Genomic DNA, 19,044 nt, shown 5'->3' with positions numbered 1-19,044 from the left:
AAATGGGAGAAATGATCTACGGGGAATCCCGACATTGATGTTTTGCCATTTTATCTCAAACTTTATCCAGAATTCATCAAAGCTGACACACGTTTCAAGAGCTTGAGGACGCGGTGCACACTGGAAGTTATAATTGTGTGATATAATAAAAAAATGCCAGGTAAATCATTCCTTATAGGTAACAGGCCGTTGTGTCGGTTGAAAGTGTAATTTGTGTGACTAAAAATACGCGTTGCTATTCTACAGCAGTAAAGTCCTCGTAGCGTGCTTTTAACACGTGCGTAATCGCACGTTTTCGGCATTACCCCAGCCAGCCATACTTTCATTTGCAGGCCCATAACTTTTCAACGTGCTGTATAAATTTCAAATAGGCAGCACACTTATGCAAAGACATGCTAAAGATTACTTGACCGAATTGGCCAGACAAACGGTAGCATAATGAGTAAAAAATGCAGCTTCAAAGGCGCATGTAGTACAAGGGAAACGTACCTTGAAAACGCTCTTGGCGCCCTCACAGTCGAAGTATTCCGAATGACGACTCGTAACAAACATGCGATAATTGTAGTCACTTAAGCTTCAGAGCATCACTGACAGGTGGCATCCATGTCTTACGGTTTTCGAAATATCTCGAATTTCGGCTTTGCCCCAACTCCGGCATTGCCCCAACTTCCCCTATAACTTGGCCATTTTTTAAGAAATTTAGCTAAAATTTGCTAGAGTAAGTCATAGGCATGCGTTCTGTCACATATATTCCGTTTTTTTTTTTCGAAAAGTCAAAAAAATTATAAAAATATAAAATTTTAATTTTATTATGTGAAATTTTCGAAATTTTCAAAATTTTTGAAAATCCGAGATAGCAGTTTGATAGCGCAGTCAATTTTGAGTCCTTTCATGCAAAGAAATTGGATCTAGCTTAAAAACTGAGCTCTTGGGAGCCATTGCCGTGGTTCAATGTTTTGCGTCGAAATCGGCCGAACATGACGTCACTCTGACGCCATTTCCGGCCGACCTATGGTAGCTACGAAGTTCAAATTTTGACACAAGGTGTCAAATTGATGCAGCCGAAGGTTCTGAAAGTTTGGCGTCGATAAGTCAAGCGGTTTGGAAGTTATTGCAGAAAAACGGGAGGGGGGCTATGAGTAGCCCCCCCCCCCCCAGTGGGGCGCGGGTTAACTCAGACCGACCGAAAATTATCGCTAATGTCAGGCATTGATATGTTTATTCACATCCGATGACAGCATTAGCATTGAAGTATTATCGCGCTAATACTTCAAGAAAGCTGCAGGCGACCCCGCGCAGATCACAGTTGACGCCACACAAACTCCGATAGGCCAAATTGAGCCACTAAATCACATAGAAGTGGAGAATAATATACATATAGCTTGTCACACGTTTGCGAAGCTTCAGTAGAAGCATGCAACGACAGGGAACTCAACTTAGCACTCAAATACGAAATGGGAACTCAACTCAGCACTAAAATATGAAATAACTAAAAGCCTAGGGTATGTTTTGACGATTCAGCTACGAAGCAGACGATCCCTGCCCATCAAAAGCGATGCCACGGAACATAGGAGCGTCGCACACAAACAATGACAGTCCGGTTCAGATCAGTTAGCGGCGGCGGCATTGCTCCCTCAGAGGGCGCTGCGGAGTGCTGCTGCTGACGGGTGCGGCAGCACTGGCAGCACTGGCAGTCCCGTCACCGGGGGCAGGGCCACTGCCAGTGCAGCCGTCATTGGCGTAACAGAATGATTTTCAGAGAACAAAACAACTGACATTGCTTCCGAGCCGGAGTGCAGTGTCTCCACGTCGAAGGGGATGGCTCGAGATTCTCTAACAACGCGAATTCTAGATGAAAAATCGATGTTACTTTGATGTGCGATGGGCTTACATACAAACTTGTCTACATTTACAGTCCGCTTTCTTCCAAGGCGGCAGTTACACCAAATTAGGTTTTAGCTTTATTTTATGAGTCAAGAATAAATATCTACTCAACTATTTACAAGACTAGTTATAAGCTAGAGTCAAGGCTTATTATATAAATCCCTTGGAAACAAAGGCGTTCGTTCGACGGAGCTGCAGCTGATACTCAGACCATCAGCGCTAGAAAAGGCTCAGGTCGCTGCAGATGGCACCACTGTTTCAATACTAGTACCGTACATGGCCGCCAGAGGGGAGACGAGGTGACGGCGGCGCCACTGTCGCTATATCCTCGGAGTCACACAAATTCTCCCCGGCACCACAAACCCCTTGTCCCGGGACTGAACGGTTAACATCATTCGAAAGAGAATAAATAGCTCCTCAGGATCAGGCCCGCGTGCCGTGGGGTGACCGTCTGCGAGGATTGGTGGCCTGTCCCTCGTGACGGGCTCAGCCCCGCGGCGCGCCAGTGGCGCCACCCAGACCAATGTCTCCCTGAATCCGAAGATCATACAGCCCTTAAACGGTCTCATTAGAACGAAAGGACATACCCAAACAAAACGTAGATCAAACATTCAAACCAGCGCCATAAATGTCACCAGAGTGTAGAACAGATGCTCTGGGAGTTGTCCCAAACTTTAACCCGCGCCCTGCTGGGGGGGGGGGGGTGTTTGAACACCCCCCCCCCCTTGTGGTTTTTGGTACACCTTATCATACATCAATTCTACACATGTTGTGAAAATTTCAGACCAAGGTCATTCAAGGTCAGGTCACCAGGTCACTTGAAGTGACCTCACCTCATAAAAAGTTTCAATGTCTGTCATAGCTACACCGAGTGACCGATCGCTTTGAAACTTTCAGCGATTGCTAAGAGCAATAGCATGTACAAAATGTATATCTCAGAATTTTGATATCGATGACCTAAGGTCAGGTCAATTTTGCGACCTGCCCATTATAAGTCAATGGGAGAAAATTGAAATGCGCCTCTTTTGGACGAAAGACATTATAAACACTCTCAAACACTGAATTACAAGTGTTTTAGACACACTGAACATGAAAATAGTGTCCGTGACCCCTGTTTATGCCCTGAGGTCAACTTAGGTCACGAATGGTATCTAACAGTTTTCGCAAATAACTTTTGATAGAGGCATGCTAGAGCGATGAAAACGCCTTAGACGTGTTCAGCTCGACGATACGGATCGACTGATATGCAACATGACCCTTTCCGGTCAGGTCATGACCTTGCCCTGAGGTCAAATTTTCAAGTTGACCTTTCAAGGTCAACTTATAGTTCATTCGATGCGTCTTGACGAGAGGAACACGATGCCGGTAAAAGTAAGCTCGTACAAGGCTTGGGTCAAAAGTTATTGCAGAAAAACTGTTTCCGAAAAAAATCGGCTATTTTTGCAGTTTTTGCCCCCTGCAGGCAAAACCATTGACGTTAGGTCAAATCTGAGAAAATTACTCAGAAAGGGCGTTAAAAGGGCTATCGAATGCGCTTTTCCGCGGCGCTGTAGCTCTATTGGTTCCCGAGTTATGCGTTGGCTTCTTGGAAATTGTCGACATTCGACCTGGAAATCGGCGAAATTTTGCCTTCAATGACCTCTGGTGACCTGACCTTTGACCTGACCAAAAAATTGACCGAAGTGATTTCCTCATTATTTTTGACGCTCTTTCGAACGCCGCCTTCCGCGTATCGCTACGTGGCCCAGGAGCCGAGTTAGAAGGGGGGTGTTCAAACACCCCCCCCCCCAGCAGGGCGTGGAAATCCAGGACCCCCAGCCGGGCGCGGGTTAATGGCAATCGCATGCTGGCGAAAGTATAAATTTCAAAGGCATCTTATCCTAAAAGAACATAAAAGGCCCTATAGCCCTTGTTCATTCAAGTTCAAATGAATGACATTTCGTTGCTAGAGAGCTACTCTGCATTAATAATGAAAAGATTTTAGAACATACGCTGGCCGTTGGCGAAAAGCTTATATTTCTTATCAAAAGACCGCTATTTCGTTCGTTCATTCGCGAAATATCGGAAGAGACCTGTGCGTTGTGCAATGGTGAATCACTGACAACCAAATCATTAAAATCAGCCACCAGAATATAAATTACCTCTACACAAGACCAGAGACGAAACTCAGCGTTCAAATCCAATAAAAAAAAAATGTCGCCCATCCGGTGGATTATCAGGCGCTCTAAGTCAAAGCGGGACGATTTCCTCAGACCGGCAGATGTACGGTTTCTCCGAGTTAGCGCGACACTCATATAGTTCTTCCAAGACACCGAGTTGTGCGTACTCACTAATTGATGACATTCTGTCAATCTCTCTGGTAATCCGGCATTTTTCGAGAGCCGCGGATGCCTGGTTGTCTTCGGAGTGAAAGCCGGGAGAAGCTGCCGCCGCTCGGGGACCGGTTCGGCTCATCTTCGAGGCTGTGTTTAGGTGGACGGCTGGTGAATTATGGTGACGGCTGGGGCCGGGGAGGGGGGTGGCCTCTCGCCGGACGTCCGGACGGCCCGTGGGCTGGCGAGAGTGACCGGGCCGGTAGCAGAGGACGGGGGGGGGGGGGGAGTGACCGGTGGATAACCGCACCGGCCGAACGCTGCAGTGGCACTCCGGAGAGCCGGCGGAAAACAGCGACTCCGCAGCGTCCCGCTCGGATCAGCCGAGTCCGCAGCGTCCCAGCCGAGTCCGCTGCGTCCCAGCGGAGTCCGCCGCCGCCGACACGAACCAGCCGAGTCCGCAGCGCGCGACAGGGACAACAGGGGCGCCGCGCTCGGGGCCACACCGGGCAACCGCCAGACGACACCAGCATGAGGCTCAGCACGGTAAGATTACGAAGTTAGTGGACCTGTGCACTGTGCCGATTCAAGTGACAAGTAGACTGCAGTGCTCTGCCGCCGCGATTGTAGCTTCATGTGTGACTGCGATTGCAGCTCACAGCTTCAACAGCTGTCTTTCTCATTATCTAAGCAGCATCTTACGCGTCAATGGGGGCACGGGACTACAACAGTTCCTTGTGTGAATATTCTTCTGAAATTCAAACATTTTGCTTAACCAATCGTGTCCCTGTAATACTCAGTCAACTGTCTGATGGTGGGGATGTTGGCACTGTTTCAGACGATTCTGCTCGTTTCCTGCATGGTGAGCCATGTGTCCATGTCGAAAGGAGGCAAGGGGCATAAAGGCGTCTGGGACAAGTTCAAGAACCTCTGGCAAGATGACGAGTAAGTTACACAAAAAGTAAACGGTAACGAGATCGTAAGCGACTTTACGAAACCTTTGAAATGTTCATAGTCATGCTCACTGATGCTACCGTTGTCTGCTGTTCGTATGAGCTCCTTTGTCCATCTTTTCTGGGTTGTCGAATAGTTGTGATCATATACATTCACTCCCCGTTTATCAATGAGCTGACCACCAGTCTGTCTCCCGACCGTGTCCCTTGACACCGCTGCCGACGCCCGCCAGGGAGGAGTATATCGAGGTGGCGGTGCCGATCCCGGTTCAGCAGCCCGTCTTCCAGCAGCAGCAGTCCGTCTACCAGCCGCAGCAGGCGGTGCCCCTCCTCCAGCAGCCGGTCGTGATGGTGCAGGCCGCCCCGCAGGCCCCGCCGCCGCCGCCGCCGCCGCCCCCGCCGCCGCCGCCGCCCCGGCCCGTCATCCACGAGGTGGTCAAACACCACGTGGTCAAAGAGCCGCCCGTCACCAAGTTCGTACGCGAGCCGGTGCCCGTGCCGCGCTACGTGCCCGTGCGCCACGAAGTGCCCGTCGACCGGCCCGTCTACGTCACCAAGACGCACGAGAAGCCCGTGGTGGTGACGCGCTACGTCACGCGGCCCGTCTACGTCACAAAGTTCCTCGAAAAACCCAAGTTCGTCACCCAGTGGCGGGAGCGTTACGTGACGGTGACGCGGTACATGGAGCCGCCCAGCTCCGGATACGGCGCGCCGCCGAGCACGGGGTACGGCGCGCCCCCCAGCACGGGGTACGCGGCGCGGGCCCTGCACACTGAGCAGGGGGAGGAGGGGGCGGCCACCCCGCCGATACCGCAGAGGGTCGACTGGACCGCCGACGGCGCCTCTCGTCAGTACAGGGCGGGCGACGATTGAGGCCGACGGCACCGACGGGGGACGATAGAGGAGGGTAGAGCAAAGGTGCACCGGCACCGCAGAGGGTCAGTCAGATGCTGCGAACGAAGTATCAGCTCGCCGGAAATCAGAGAGTGAGCCGAGTAGAAAAGGCAAATAGTGCAAGTCAGAACTCGTACAATCTGCGTTTGTTTGTCATTTGCCATCATCATTGCGAGAGTTAGTCAATTTTGGTAGGTAAATGACCAGCTTGTTACCGCCCCAAGGTTTCTTTCTGGCAATCACTATGGGCCATGTCGATAAATCAATATAGGGAGGGGCAGGTTGTGAATACGAAGAGTAGCATTGTAACTTCAAATGTACCATTTGGTAGCATTTGGCACTTATCGGTTAGCTCACGAGTTTGTTGTTGTTACGTTGCGATATTTATGTCAGTTTGATATCAGCCGGTGCCCATCGTGTTTCATCAGCTGAAAGTTACTTGTCATTGATTGTTTAAATGCTTAAATGTTGTAGAAGTGCGTGCATTTGCCATACATGCAACAAGTTGCTATGATCTGATTTGTTTTGTTATGTATGTTCCTGATTGTTATGTCCAAATACATGGAAAACTAGACAGCATTTTTAGGAGACTGTCAGCAACGTTCAACAAAAAATAGGATTTTAAGGTAAAAGTAGCGAAGAAAATGTTACAGAATCGCAGCCACAGCGACTTTCGCCTTCGTGTTCTCTACTTACAGTCTAAAATCTAAATCATTAACTATCTCTTATGGGTAGCTTGTCACCTCGACGTCTTCTTTGCGATGGCTAAGAACACGTCACAGATAGAGATATCAGATATATCATTTGACATACATCGGCGCTATCTTCGGCGGATCGGTGGATCTTCGGTACTACGCGCATTTTAGATTCTTACAGTTTGGAGGCATACCGATCTTACATTCTCTATAAGGGCCAGATTGGTCAACTGACCACCTCACTATTATACGTTAACAAGGAAAATACAGAAACTGATTAGGTACTTTGCGCCGGAAGTGACACAATCATGATTTCATATCTTCTTCCAATTTCAGATAATTGTTCTTCACTTTGAGCCTTGAATCATGAATGACGTCATATTTGACGTTAAGTGATATTGACGTCAATCAGGTTGTTGGAGATACAGTGGAATCCGTTTAATAAATCCACTTTGGTGACAAAGATGTCTTGAACTTATTAAGCGGTGGCTTTATTAATCGGATTAAGTTATTTTCATTTAAAAGGCGTGTATTGCAGCTGCACGTTCCGTTCCCCTGCAATACAAGCGCATAGGCTAGCATTGCTCATTGCTTTACTTATTCCAATGAAAGTGACCAGGGGCTCCGGCATCGGTGGGGTCGCGGGGTCCAGTCCCCAATAATTTGACTTTCGTAATGCAGCCTTATTCATAAAGGCGTGCGTTTCAGGGTTGGACAACCCCCAAACCTGCGAGCGTAGAAATGCCCCTGAAAGTGACGGCGCACACTGCACAGCTGTAACACCAATTAAGTCAACATATCCATCCACGATCACTGCCCGTCATGCCTGCTATGCCAACGCGGAACAGCCGAGCGTGCCTGCTTTGCCGGGAACATTTATTTGAAGTGCATGTTGATTGCGCTCTTTATAGCCCTGAACTTCTGTTTTTAAAACTCCAACTGCTGCAGACCGCTGCTCCAGAACGGTTCTTTGGGAGCGGGTTGGATGCCACGTTTCGAGTGGGGAGACGTCACTGCGGACTTCGAAACTCCCAAGTGGCTTTATTAAGCGGAGTGCGTGGATTTATTAAGCGGATTTAGGTATTAACTATGGGTATCTAATTATCTATGGAATTGGAGATAATCCGTGAACAGCTAAAGCGGCCACAATAAGCGGCTAGATTTATTATCCGAGGATTTATTAAGCGGATTCTCCTGTTCGTCCATACCTGGCGACTACAATGATAAAGCAAGTACGGAAAGGCACAATTCAACTCAGCATGAGCTACCTAATCAAATGATTAGACCTCCCTCGATGAGCTTCTGACCTACCTGGCCGGGTTCAACTTGACCTTGTCCTGCGGCCAACATCGAAGGTGATCTCCTAAACAAAAAGTATGTCATCAAACGCTGCTGAACTTGACCGATCGCGATCAGCCGATATTGGTCGCTGATGGTCGCTGAACTCATTGTTCAGCGACCATTTTTCCGAAGTTGTTTTTTCACATTAAATTTCGTTCATATACGCATTTGTCGTTTTTATATACCTAGGTATATCGTATATAAATAGGTGCACTTACATCGCTCGTGTAACACATATGTCACTCATGTATGCACATAGGTATTGGGCATGTACCTATTAATGTGAGCGCTTTTCCCGAGATTGTTTACCAAAAACTGCTCTTCGAAATTTGGGCCTTTGATCTGACCTCAGAGGTACTTACCTAACCACTAACCAGTTGGCCTCAGACCTTAACACTGGGAAACATTCACTGCGTCTCGTAACGGCGAACATCGAACATGCTCGTTTTTCTGCCAAGCTCTAGCTCTAGCTGAATCGGGTTGAAAGGCGAAGGTAGCATACCACCTCTAGGCCCTTCGGTATATCTATCGAAAACCAATCGGTACGTCGAGGGTTAATTCAAACTGTGCTTGCCGTTGGAATCGTCCGATTGTTCATCCTTATTATTGAAATCATTGAAACTGCATATCATGTGCAATGCGTAATACCTATTGCACCTAAAATGAATGGTAGCCAGCAAATACAGGTACAAGTTGAGAAAGAGAATGAGAATGAGAATGAAAATGATAAAGGGAGAAAGAGAGAAAGAGAGAAAAAGAGAAAGCCAAATAGAAAGCGAAAGAGATAGATATAGAGATAGAGATAGAGATAGAGAATGAGAAGGAGAAAGAGAAAGAGAGAGAAAGAGAGAAGGGGAGTGAGAAAAGGGAGGGGCAGAGAGAATGGGGGCATAGGGAGGGAGGGAGGGAGGGGGAGAGAGAGAGAGAGAGAGAGAGAGAGAGAGAGAGAGAGAGAGAGAGAGAGAGAGAGAGAGAGAGAGAGAGAGAGAGAGAGAGAGAGAGAGAGAGAGAGAGAGAGAGATCAGCTTGCATCTTATCCCAATCATACCGAAATAATGCCACCACTTATATTGCAGATCGAATCGGTCGTGACAAGACAAGTAACCAAATGCGAAAGTAAAAGAAAGTCGTGAAATACTTCCTCTTCGTTCAGCTTGATAAATTTAGCTTTAGAAAGCACAATGTTCTTAAGCTGGAACTGGTTTACTAAAGTGTCATTTTGCAATGTGATACAGTCTATGTTGATGACATTTTCGCAATTAATTAGGATGCTGCACAATCTTGCAATGCATTTTCCATAAATCAATAAGTCACCGATGAAGATAATTCCCGGGATTAGAGGCGTGCCCGGCCGACCGGCAGCTCGCAGTCAGCTCTCCCGCGATGTCCCCCGAACTGAGCGGCTGCCTGTGGTTCCTATTGTCCATTGTGAGTGAGGTGGGCTTTTGGAGTCGGCGAGAGAGTTGTTAGGTCATACAACCGGACCCGGATCAACCCTTCATCTGGTCTCGTCGGTCAGTTCGAGAGGTCACATGGATGATATCAGTGACCAGTAAACTATCAGACAAATGTATCAGGTACACACCGTGATTTGAGTTTAGAACCAGACATGTATGTGAGGTATATGAAAATGAATTCAATCCGGTGCTGTGTTAACATTTAGTTGACATTCGGTTGAGATAATGGCACAGTTGAGACTGAGCTCGGGCGAGTAAGTTATTTTGTCGAGATGATAACACAAGCCAGAGATAATTATAGCCCCACCTTCTGGCCCAAGCCTGTCGGTCCCGCTCCCGTCCCACTGAACCTATCACGGCCGGGACAGGTCTCAACTCCGACCCCACCGCAGCTCAGGGGGCAGAGCTCGACGTCCGATGGCTGCCGGCCGCCGCTCGGGTCGGGCGCGCGCCGCTCCGCCGGCCCGTGTTGCCTCACCGCCAGGTCGGCAGCTGTGCAGAGAGTGTGCACTCTGCGCAGGGCGGGACGGCGCCGCGGAGACGGGTGGGCTCACTCGTCAGCCGGCGGCGGCGGCGCCGACATCAGCATGGCCCCCTCACAGGTGAGACCCGCGGGGATAACGCTCAATCCTCCCTACACACACCCCGTATATCTATCCGTCACCGAAGATACAGAGGGTGCCGGTGGGACGTTTAGGTGCTGACAGCGGCGGCCCGCTTCTATGGTCACTAGAATATCCGCAACTATTCAGGAGTGCTAAGTACACTGAGATCTCGTCCTACGCAATGTCCATGGTTCCAGCTTATTGTGGAAACAAATAGGTACGATTAGGGAAACGAAAAAGGAATGCTGTTTATGATTTGCTATTGCATTGCATTGTCAACATTAATCAGTCAACAATTATGCTAACGTCTTTTTCTAGCATATTATGAGCTATTATTTGTAAATGGCCTTCAGACAACTTCTGAGAAGAACAGATTAGTAAATAGTTGCATGCATTCAGGTTTCTTAGCATACTAAAACAGTCCCGTCACTCGTTCATCCCTGTACTCATATTTACGCACACGTATGTACTTTCGTTTCCACAGGTTGCGATAGCTATGCTATTTTGCTTTGGTGTAGCTCACTCAACATTTGGTGGCCACAAGGGGAAAGGAAAAGGGTGAGTCCTAAATAAAGTAGACTGTGATGTTACTTCCAAAGCAGCCGAACAATTATTCTCAAGTACAGTTTTTCGCCTGTATTTGGTTATAGGTACTTTTTAGTGAAATCATAGACCTCTGTATACATCCCTCTGTATACGGTATACAGAGGTCTCTGGTAAAATATTTTTCGGCCATGACATTCGACCGAGCCAGGTATTTTTGTTTGCCGCGCCATCTGACACGTCTACCGTCCAGTGACCTCATCCGTTCTGTTTGCAGAGGTCGTGTCACGCTGGCGGCGCCGTCCTTCTCGTACTACTACCCGGTGCAGGCGGCGTCCGTCTCGTACGCTGCGGCGGCTCCCCTCCAGTACGCGGCGACGGCGCCCGTGACCTACGCTGCACGGTCCTATGCCCCGGCCCTGACGTACGCAGCGGCGGCGCCGGCGGTGGTCCAGGCAGCCCAGCCCGCCGTCATTCAGTCGAGTCCACAGGTGGTGTACCAGCAGGCCCCACCTCAGCAGCAGGTAGTGTACCAGCAGGCCCAGCCGCAGGTGGTGGTCCAGCAGGCCCCGGCGCAGACAGTGTACCAGCAGGCCCCACCTCAGCAGCAGGTGGTGTACCAGCAGGCCCCACCTCAGCAGCAGGTGGTGTACCAGCAGGCCCCGGCGCAGCAGACAGTCACGGTGGTCCAGCAGTCGCCGCCGCAGACGGTCACGGTCCAGCAGGTGGCCCAGTCGCCGCCGCAGACGGTGACTCTGAACCAGCCACCGGTGACGGTCACCTCGCTACCCCAGACGGTCACCGTGCAGCCGCTGGCCAGCACCGTCACCGTGCGAGAGCCGGCCGTCACGGTGACGGTGGTGGAGCCGCCGCCGCGCGAGCCCGCCGCCGGGTACGGGGCGCCCGCGCGGGACCCCGCGCCGGCCGCACACTCGTACGGCAAGTGAACAGCAGTCCGAGCGGTCTGCAGAGCGCCCCGGTACCTACCTGGGACCGGCGAAGGACCCAGCGCCGGCGCGGCGGCACACGGGTACGGCAAGTGAACAGCGGTTGGCGCAGTCTCCGAGGGTCGAGTGACGAGGAATGCGACATCATTGGGAATCCAGTGTGTGCTTAAATTCAGCGTAGTCGTGCGACATCATGTTCATACACATCCCTCTCCAGAAGTGTGGACATGTCAGCCAGTGGTAGGGCGTGATGTGAATGTATCTGGATTCTATGCATGATATGATGATATCAGCAACGGCACGCTGGTGATACAAAATAAAATCGAGACATTCCTCTCGCATCACTCCACTCTTATAACTTTATGTCAATATAGGTATAACGCCACGTTTTACCAACGACAGCCATCTTCGCAAATGGAAAGGGTCAGGAAAAGTTACGATTCTGAGTACCGGCAAAATGTTGAGCTATATCATAAGGTAAATAGGTAAGTGACGTCAAAAGCAATGGATTGCTTACTGCTCACTGCAACCAAAGGAACTACTAATGATGAGTTACTGATCAACGAATCAGTGCACAATACCAATGGTCGAGATAGGGGCACAATGGCGATACGTACTCTTTTGGATCTCACCACGATCTTTATCAAAAATAATTTGGGAAGTGCGTCTGTTCAACTGCACGAGTTTTATCAAGAGAGACGTAAAAAATAGACAGCCAATACAAAAAAGGCCTTGAAACAGGCAAAAAATAGACCATTAAGAAATCGTTTACGTCGATTGCGTATAAATGGGACAATAACTGGGTTCCACGAAGTGGTCATTCACAATAATTTGCATATGTCACAAGAAACCTGATTGAGCTGAATCGATTAGCAAAAAGATACATTGGACACAATAATCATTTCTAAGGGCGGAATCTATTGAAAGTTATCGAGATGGACTACTTTGTCACCATACCAGAAAGTCGTTCAACAAAAGAAACGGAGGCAAGCACCACCGATGGAACTGAACAAGTGACCCTCCCCGAAGTTCCGGCCGTGAACACAAAGAAGCCGGCCACACTCACCCCCTCACTGCTACTACTCGCAGAAACTAGAAAGCGAAAGATTAACACAGAATTTGGCACAATCGTCGTAGACTCTGAGGGAATCGAGGTGCTCTCAAACGACAGCAAAGACTCCAGAACAGTTCGGAAGACCAGGTTCCGCGATCCGGCCGCCCGGAAGTTCGAGTGTCCGCAGTGTGACCTCGTCCCGCAGGAGGCGGCGCAGAGGCCGGGCGGCTCGCGTATGATTCTGTTCAACCCGGCGCGCACCGTGTCGCGCCTGCTGGAGTCGATGACGGAGCGCAAGGTCCGCGAGGACCGCGGCGTCTGGGGCTCGGACGGCGAGCTGCTGGCCGTCGGCTGCAGCGCGCTGGTCAGCGTCGTCACCCTGCTCTACATGCCGCACCTCAGCCTGCAGCACAGCGGCGGCGCCTTCCTCCTCATGTACGCCGCCTGCCTCGTGCTGTTCGGCGCGCCCATGCTCCTGCTGGAGGCGGCACTCGGCCAGTTTTGCGGCCACGGCCTGGCCCGGCTGATGCCGGAGATGGCGCCGGTGCTGAAGGGCTTCTCGTACGCCATGCTGGTCTCACTGATTGTGATCGCCATCACGTACATGCCAGTGGTGAGCAGCGCGGCGCTCTACAGCGTGGAGGCCACCCGCAGTCCGGCCGCCTGGAGCACCTGCTCCAACAGCTACAACGGCCCTTTGTGCTACACCCACCGGTTGGACCAGAGCTGCCAGAGCCAGGGCGCCGCCCTCTTCGTCGGCCGGCGCTGCCTCACAGTGCGCGAGGTGTGCGAGCCGGCCGACGAGCGGGTCGCGCGGTGGAACCTCTCCTCCGCGTGCGTACCTCAGTCGAACCACTCGTTCATGTTCAACCACACGCGGCTGCACCAGCTGCGGACCGTCGCAGGGGTGGAGTTCTTCGACCGCGTGCCGTACGCGGTGATCCCGGGGCTGCGGCGCGCGCAGGGCGCGGTGGCCATCTCGCTGCTCGTCTGCTGGATGCTGGCGGCGCTCGTCTCGCAGGCCGGCGCCGCCGGCGTGCGGTACACGCTGCCGTTCGTCATCGGCGCGCCGCTGCTCGTCGTCACGGCGCTCACCATCTCGCTGCTGAGCTCGCAGCGCGCGGCGCGGGCCGCCCTCAGCCTGCTGGCCATCGACCCCGTCTCACTGGCCGACTCGCGCGACTGGCTGAACGCCGCCAAATATACCCTGTGCACCCAGAGCACCGGCCTCGGCGTCAACAGCTTCATCTACAGCCGCAACATGCTGACGCACAACTGCAAACGCTCGGCCGTCACACTGATCGCCGTGAAGTTTGCGGTGAGCGTCATATGTGTGGTGTGCTACGCTCTGATGGCCGGGACGCACGCCGTCGAGGTCGGCGAGGAGGCGCGGGAGCTGACCGCGGCCTACGGGGACCACCACGCCCTGGTGCGGCTCACCTCGACCCTGGGCATGCTGCCCGACAGCGAGAACTGGTCCGTGCTGATGCTGCTCGCCATCGTGCTCGCCGGTCTTGGGTTCGTCCAGATCGTGCTGCTGACGATCGAGGCGAGTCTGCGCGAGCTGAACCTGGTGCGCGGCCTGTCCACGCGCGCCGTGGTGCTCCTTCTGTGCGCCGTGTTCTTCGTGGTGGACGCGGTGAGCACCGTGCAGGCCAGCTACTTCACCTTTCTGTCCGTCTACCAGCACGTCAGCGTCTACATCAGCATCGCACTGACCACCGCGCTGCTGGTGGCCGTCAACTCCACGCTGAGCGTGGAGCGGCTGCTGGACGACCTCCGGGACGCCATGAACGTCTCGATGCGGTGGTCGTTCAACTACTGGGGCATCTCATGGTGCATCGTGTGCCCGGTGCTGCTGGTGGTGCTGTTTTTCGGCACGGTGGTGGAGGAGGCGATGCTGCCGGGGCGGCCGCTGCGCGGCGAGCTGACCGGCTGGACGTTCTCGGTGAGCGGCCTGCTGGCCGCCGGCCCCGTGTGCCTGCTGCTCGGCTACGTGCTGATCGAGTGCCGGCGCACCGAGCGGTTCGACAGCGAGCTGGACGTGTGCGCGCCCACCCGCCACTGGCGGCCCGGCCTGCTCGACGAGTGCGTGGTGCGACAGCAGCCCTCCCAGGAGGTCATCGACAAGCCGTCGCAGGCGCTGATGACGTCCAAGTCGTCTCTGATGACGTATGTGTACAGCCCGGTCATCGGCTGGTCCACCGAGGACCTGGCCTCCAAGGGCGGCGGGTCGCGAGGCCGCTCACCGGCCGCAGAACCCTAGGCAAGGGAGCAGCCCCTATGTGTGTAAGATGGGACCCGCCCGGTAGGCGCAACATAGCAATGTGTTATTTTCGACAGTCATAATCACAATAACTGCAATGTGTTCTTACGAGCTAAAATGGAGCCCAGAAACCATCAAGACCCAAACGTTATGATTGATTATTGTGCGCTGATTTTAGCAGTGTTGCAGGATTATCCTATATGTGGAGCGAATGTCTCAGTGGGCCCCATCGAACAATGTTCCCCTGCAATTGTGAACCTGAATATGATATACTGAATACGAGTGTTATATTTATCGATATCGAGGGATTCGTAGACAGCTCTAGTGCCTGTTAAGCTATACGGTACACCCAGTTAAAGGTAGTGTGCCAGCTTTCTTGGACCGTATGGAGTTAATGGCCCAGATAAGGAGAACCGGATTTTTAGAACTTATCCATACCTTCAAAACTCATGGAAACGTCTTAAATTCTTCAAATTTTGAGTACCCCAGTGCGAAATTCGCCCCGACGGGTTGTCGGTCGTACCCCAACCACATTTCACACCACTATGAACAATAAATGCACACACTGAAATCGCTATTACCGATATGCTCATCCAATCAAGTTTCGATAAACCCGTTCATCATCATCTCCTGCGGTTTCGAACACGCCTGTTAGGTGGCTTCTGATGCTCGTCGAGGTCGGAATTTCCAAATACGCGTGGTGCGTCGGGCCGCGCGCTCTGACTTCGGCCACGAAAAATGCGTCAGCTGATCATTGTCATTTCTGCCACTTGCGTGTGGTGAAATGGGGTCATAACTTATAAGACGGCTTTTTCATATCAATTATTTTACATAAAATCATATTTCAAACCATAAATAATGTTCGACAGCCAAATAAAAGAAACAATACCAATACGGGCTTACAGTTTAAGGCTCGACATTGTGTTGTCTACGATTAGACAGCTGATAACTCATTCCCGTACGTCGTATGGTCGTAACACTATAATGACCTTTGCTTATCGTCACAAGTGCGCCGCATTCGCGATTGTTGCCCGACGCCTGTTTGCAGGTGAGCCCACTACAGTTGTTATACATATCTAAAAACCGAAAAACTTTTAGGCGAAAAAGGCACTATTCCAGGCCCATTTTTGATTTTTTTTTTTGCGATATTAGGTAAAAACAGAAGCTTCTTATCCTAGGAAAAATAAAATGGGAAATCTTTCAAAGGTGGCACACTACCTTTAACTAGATGCCGGCAGCGCTCGTGCGTTGCCTTGGGCCAGAATTGGAGGATCCATAGCTCAATGACTTCATTAAAAACCGACTTTTGTGTCGCTAGATCGACGTTTCCCGGGATCAGAGGATTCCTCGTCAAAACCGTTATCCGCCCCCCGCACGCGCAGCTTGCACCCCTCGGATATTATCTCGCCGGAATGTCGTGATCAAATGTATTCTTCTTATGACCTGCAAGTTTTGAACCAGTTAGAGCTGCCGTTTACCCTGCAGGCGTGGCAACGTACGAAGGGGTGCAATCGGCTTGCACGTGCATAGCTCAATCACCACAGAGTTTAGCTCAACCAAATGTGCATTATTTTGGAGGCCTTGCCTGGGACTACCATTGAACCGATTTTGAGGTTGATAGCTTAAAATTTCTTTGAGCCAGAGGACCTCACGTCAAAACGGTTTTCCGACCCCAGCACGTGCAGCCTGCACCCCTCGCAGACGGTGACCCCCCTGGAAACTGGTTCAAGGTGTTACCGATGTGTCCCGCCAGTATGACTTTGCCCGTGACCTCGGGTTGACCTGTAGCCTTGACAAAAAATTTCGTGTCACCGAAACTTTGAAGCGGAATAGCATGTACCACGAAGCACCGAGCGAACCGAGGCCAGCACCAAAAGTTTACCTCGCCGGAGACGAATCAAACGGTCCCACTTTCGTCCCGATCGGTCCACCCATTTTGACTCCAGGTCCAAAAAAAGCTTGGACAAACTCACATACTCACTCACTGACAAACAGGTTCAGCCGAACTTTTTTTCAGCGACCCACCAATGGGAATTTCCGGATGCAAAAGCATGCTATCGTATGCTTTTGATCCTCCAATTCTGGATCAGCATAAGACGCCGAGGCTTTTTGGTAATTTCAAACAGATAAATCCCGTCGGAAAGCAAGCCATTCTGTACTTTTGGATGACTTCCTCCAATCAAAGCAAAACAATTGCTCAAAGCACTGTTAACCCGCGCTCCGTAGGGCTATCGGCGGACCCTACCATCCGTAGGGCGGGGGGGGGGGCGTTTCGGCCCACCCTAAGATCTCGGAAATTTACCGGCCGATTTTCAAAATTCAAACGGCGTTCGATAGCCCCACAGGTGAACTACCTTGTGACCAAATTTCATTGACCTAGGTCAAACCGATGACGTCACAGGTCAGGTCAAAGGTCGGATTTTCGCCGTTCACAGGCATTTCAAGAAATGTGTTGTGAAATCGAGTAAATTGGTAAGTTATTGAAAACCATCGATGGTACATTGTTCGTCAAACACATACTTTGCTATCTGAGGTCACTGATGCCAGGTCAGGTCACAGAGGTCAGGTCACTGGGGTCACCTGGGGGTCACAATATGAAAGTGTCGTGTGATACATGTTTTATGGTCCATTTTACATGACAAATGCGATTATGTGGGTCAGGCAGCCTTTGGGGCCAGCTTAAGTCACGTTTTGGTGAAGGTCAGGTCAAGGTCAGGTCAAATTAGGTCAAATTTCAAAGTTGATATTTTTGCATAAAATGTGTAGGTATCACTTCGATGCAGCTTGTCACGCGGAGTCTAATGGTGGTCTTTGTTTTGCTCTACGTGGTCTAGAATTGCCAAAAATTGAGTTTGAAAATTTGACGTCATCATTTTTGAACAGTTCTTTCGCTATAACTTGGCCAAAAAACAAGATAATGATTTGAAATTTGGTATGTAGATAGAAGACGGTAGGTACTATCACATATATTCCGGTATTTTCGAAACTCAAAAACTTTTTGGATTTTTTGACAGATATATCCAAAAATTGCTTTTTTGATTTTTGGGGGTCAAAACTCAAAAATTTCAAAAATCCGAGATAGCAGTTTTGTAGCCCTGTCAGTTCTAAACGTTTTATGTCTTGATCATTTTTCTGTATCTTCAAAGCTGTAGGCCTGACAGCTCTTCTCGCAAAGGTCTTTTTTCGGTCGAAAATGGCAGAACGTGACGTCATTCTGACGTCATTTGTGGCCAACCTATCATAGCCTCTGGAAAAATGTTTGGTCACAATATGTAAAATTGATGCCCGGAGGGGTTTGGTGGCGATATCTCTAGCCGTTTAGGAGATATCGACGGAAAAGGACAGGGGGGCCGTTTCGCCCCCCCCCCCTACGGGGCGCGGGTTTTAACTAAATTCAAGTGTAAATGAATACCTCGTGACAAAATGATAAGTAAAATTGAAGCGATAATGCATAACTGATGAAGCAATGGCCATGGCCACAAGCCCATGTCGATTGTCTACGATCGTCTTTTGTAGTTAAAGTCCGATGATATCATCATGAAATAATCCGCAATGAAAGTGCTCAGGGATGTAATTTCCAAACATATTTCATTTATGTCAAATTTCTCTTCTTAACCAGGTTTGTCTAATGAGCACGCTTCAAAATTGATTTATCCTACAAAGGATTGTTCAAGAGAAATGTTGATGAGCTGAATATTGCAGTACCTTTTGTTACAGCCCTGCGTTGCATTGAACAATAACGTGGAAACACAACTAGATATTCTCATGAATCCCGAATCAAATTAGACGATGAGGTGTCTGAACGTATCTTCAGTTTGCAAGGTAGGGATAGAGCGTAATGGGAACTTTTAACCTTCGTGGATCAGCAGAATTTGGCAGAATATTGGACACAGATTACTTTTAATTCCTTAGTTTAGCGATGCTGTCTAGTCAGTATTCGGCCTAAATTTCTTAAAATGTCCCAATATTGAGAGGCTCAATAGCTAGAAGACATTGCCCAAATAAAAGTCGGATGAGTCTTATATTACTTCCAATCAATAGATAATTTCGACACCCGATATTCATGCATTGGATTTTCTTAAAGACCAGGCAT

At 50.3% G+C, this 19,044-nt stretch overlaps 3 protein-coding genes across 3 annotated transcripts; all 3 read left to right on the top strand.

Annotated features, from left to right (window-relative positions):
* The first annotated feature begins 4,563 nt into the window (after window positions 1–4,563).
* LOC122372151 (ras-associated and pleckstrin homology domains-containing protein 1-like) lies at window positions 4,564–6,617 on the top strand. Its single transcript, XM_043349034.1, has 3 exons — window positions 4,564–4,742; window positions 5,035–5,141; window positions 5,383–6,617. Exons 1-3 carry the CDS (start codon window positions 4,728–4,730, stop codon window positions 6,020–6,022), a joined length of 762 nt encoding a protein of 253 aa, XP_043204969.1. The 5' UTR covers window positions 4,564–4,727; the 3' UTR covers window positions 6,023–6,617.
* Window positions 6,618–9,958: 3,341 nt separating this feature from the next.
* Window positions 9,959–12,027, top strand: LOC122372150 (cuticle protein 16.5-like). The gene is made up of 3 exons (XM_043349033.1): window positions 9,959–10,138; window positions 10,626–10,699; window positions 10,962–12,027. Exons 1-3 carry the CDS (start codon window positions 10,124–10,126, stop codon window positions 11,629–11,631), a joined length of 759 nt encoding a protein of 252 aa, XP_043204968.1. The 5' UTR covers window positions 9,959–10,123; the 3' UTR covers window positions 11,632–12,027.
* A 349-nt stretch (window positions 12,028–12,376) lies between these two features.
* On the top strand, window positions 12,377–15,233 carry LOC122372149 (sodium- and chloride-dependent glycine transporter 1-like). Its single transcript, XM_043349031.1, has one exon. It carries the CDS (start codon window positions 12,567–12,569, stop codon window positions 14,949–14,951), a length of 2,385 nt encoding a protein of 794 aa, XP_043204966.1. The 5' UTR covers window positions 12,377–12,566; the 3' UTR covers window positions 14,952–15,233.
* Window positions 15,234–19,044: the final 3,811 nt, after the last annotated feature.

The sequence above is a fragment of the Amphibalanus amphitrite genome, unplaced genomic scaffold (assembly GCF_019059575.1).
Source record: "Amphibalanus amphitrite isolate SeventyFive unplaced genomic scaffold, NRLGWU_Aamphi_draft 001323F_arrow, whole genome shotgun sequence".
Classification (NCBI taxonomy): domain Eukaryota; kingdom Metazoa; phylum Arthropoda; class Thecostraca; order Balanomorpha; family Balanidae; genus Amphibalanus; species Amphibalanus amphitrite.
Note: the sequence above shows the minus strand (reverse complement) of the source record. Positions and strands in the feature narration are given on the sequence as shown.

Excerpts from the sequence above, each read along its gene's own strand:
- LOC122372151 (XM_043349034.1), top strand. Across the intron at positions 5,142-5,382 it reads AACCTCTGGCAAGATGACGA|GGAGGAGTATATCGAGGTGG; the intron begins GTAAGTTACACA and ends GACGCCCGCCAG.
- LOC122372150 (XM_043349033.1), top strand. Across the intron at positions 10,700-10,961 it reads CACAAGGGGAAAGGAAAAGG|AGGTCGTGTCACGCTGGCGG; the intron begins GTGAGTCCTAAA and ends TTCTGTTTGCAG.
- LOC122372149 (XM_043349031.1), top strand. The coding sequence starts at position 12,567 with ATGGACTACTTTGTCACCATACCAGAAAGTCGTTCAACAAAAGAAACG.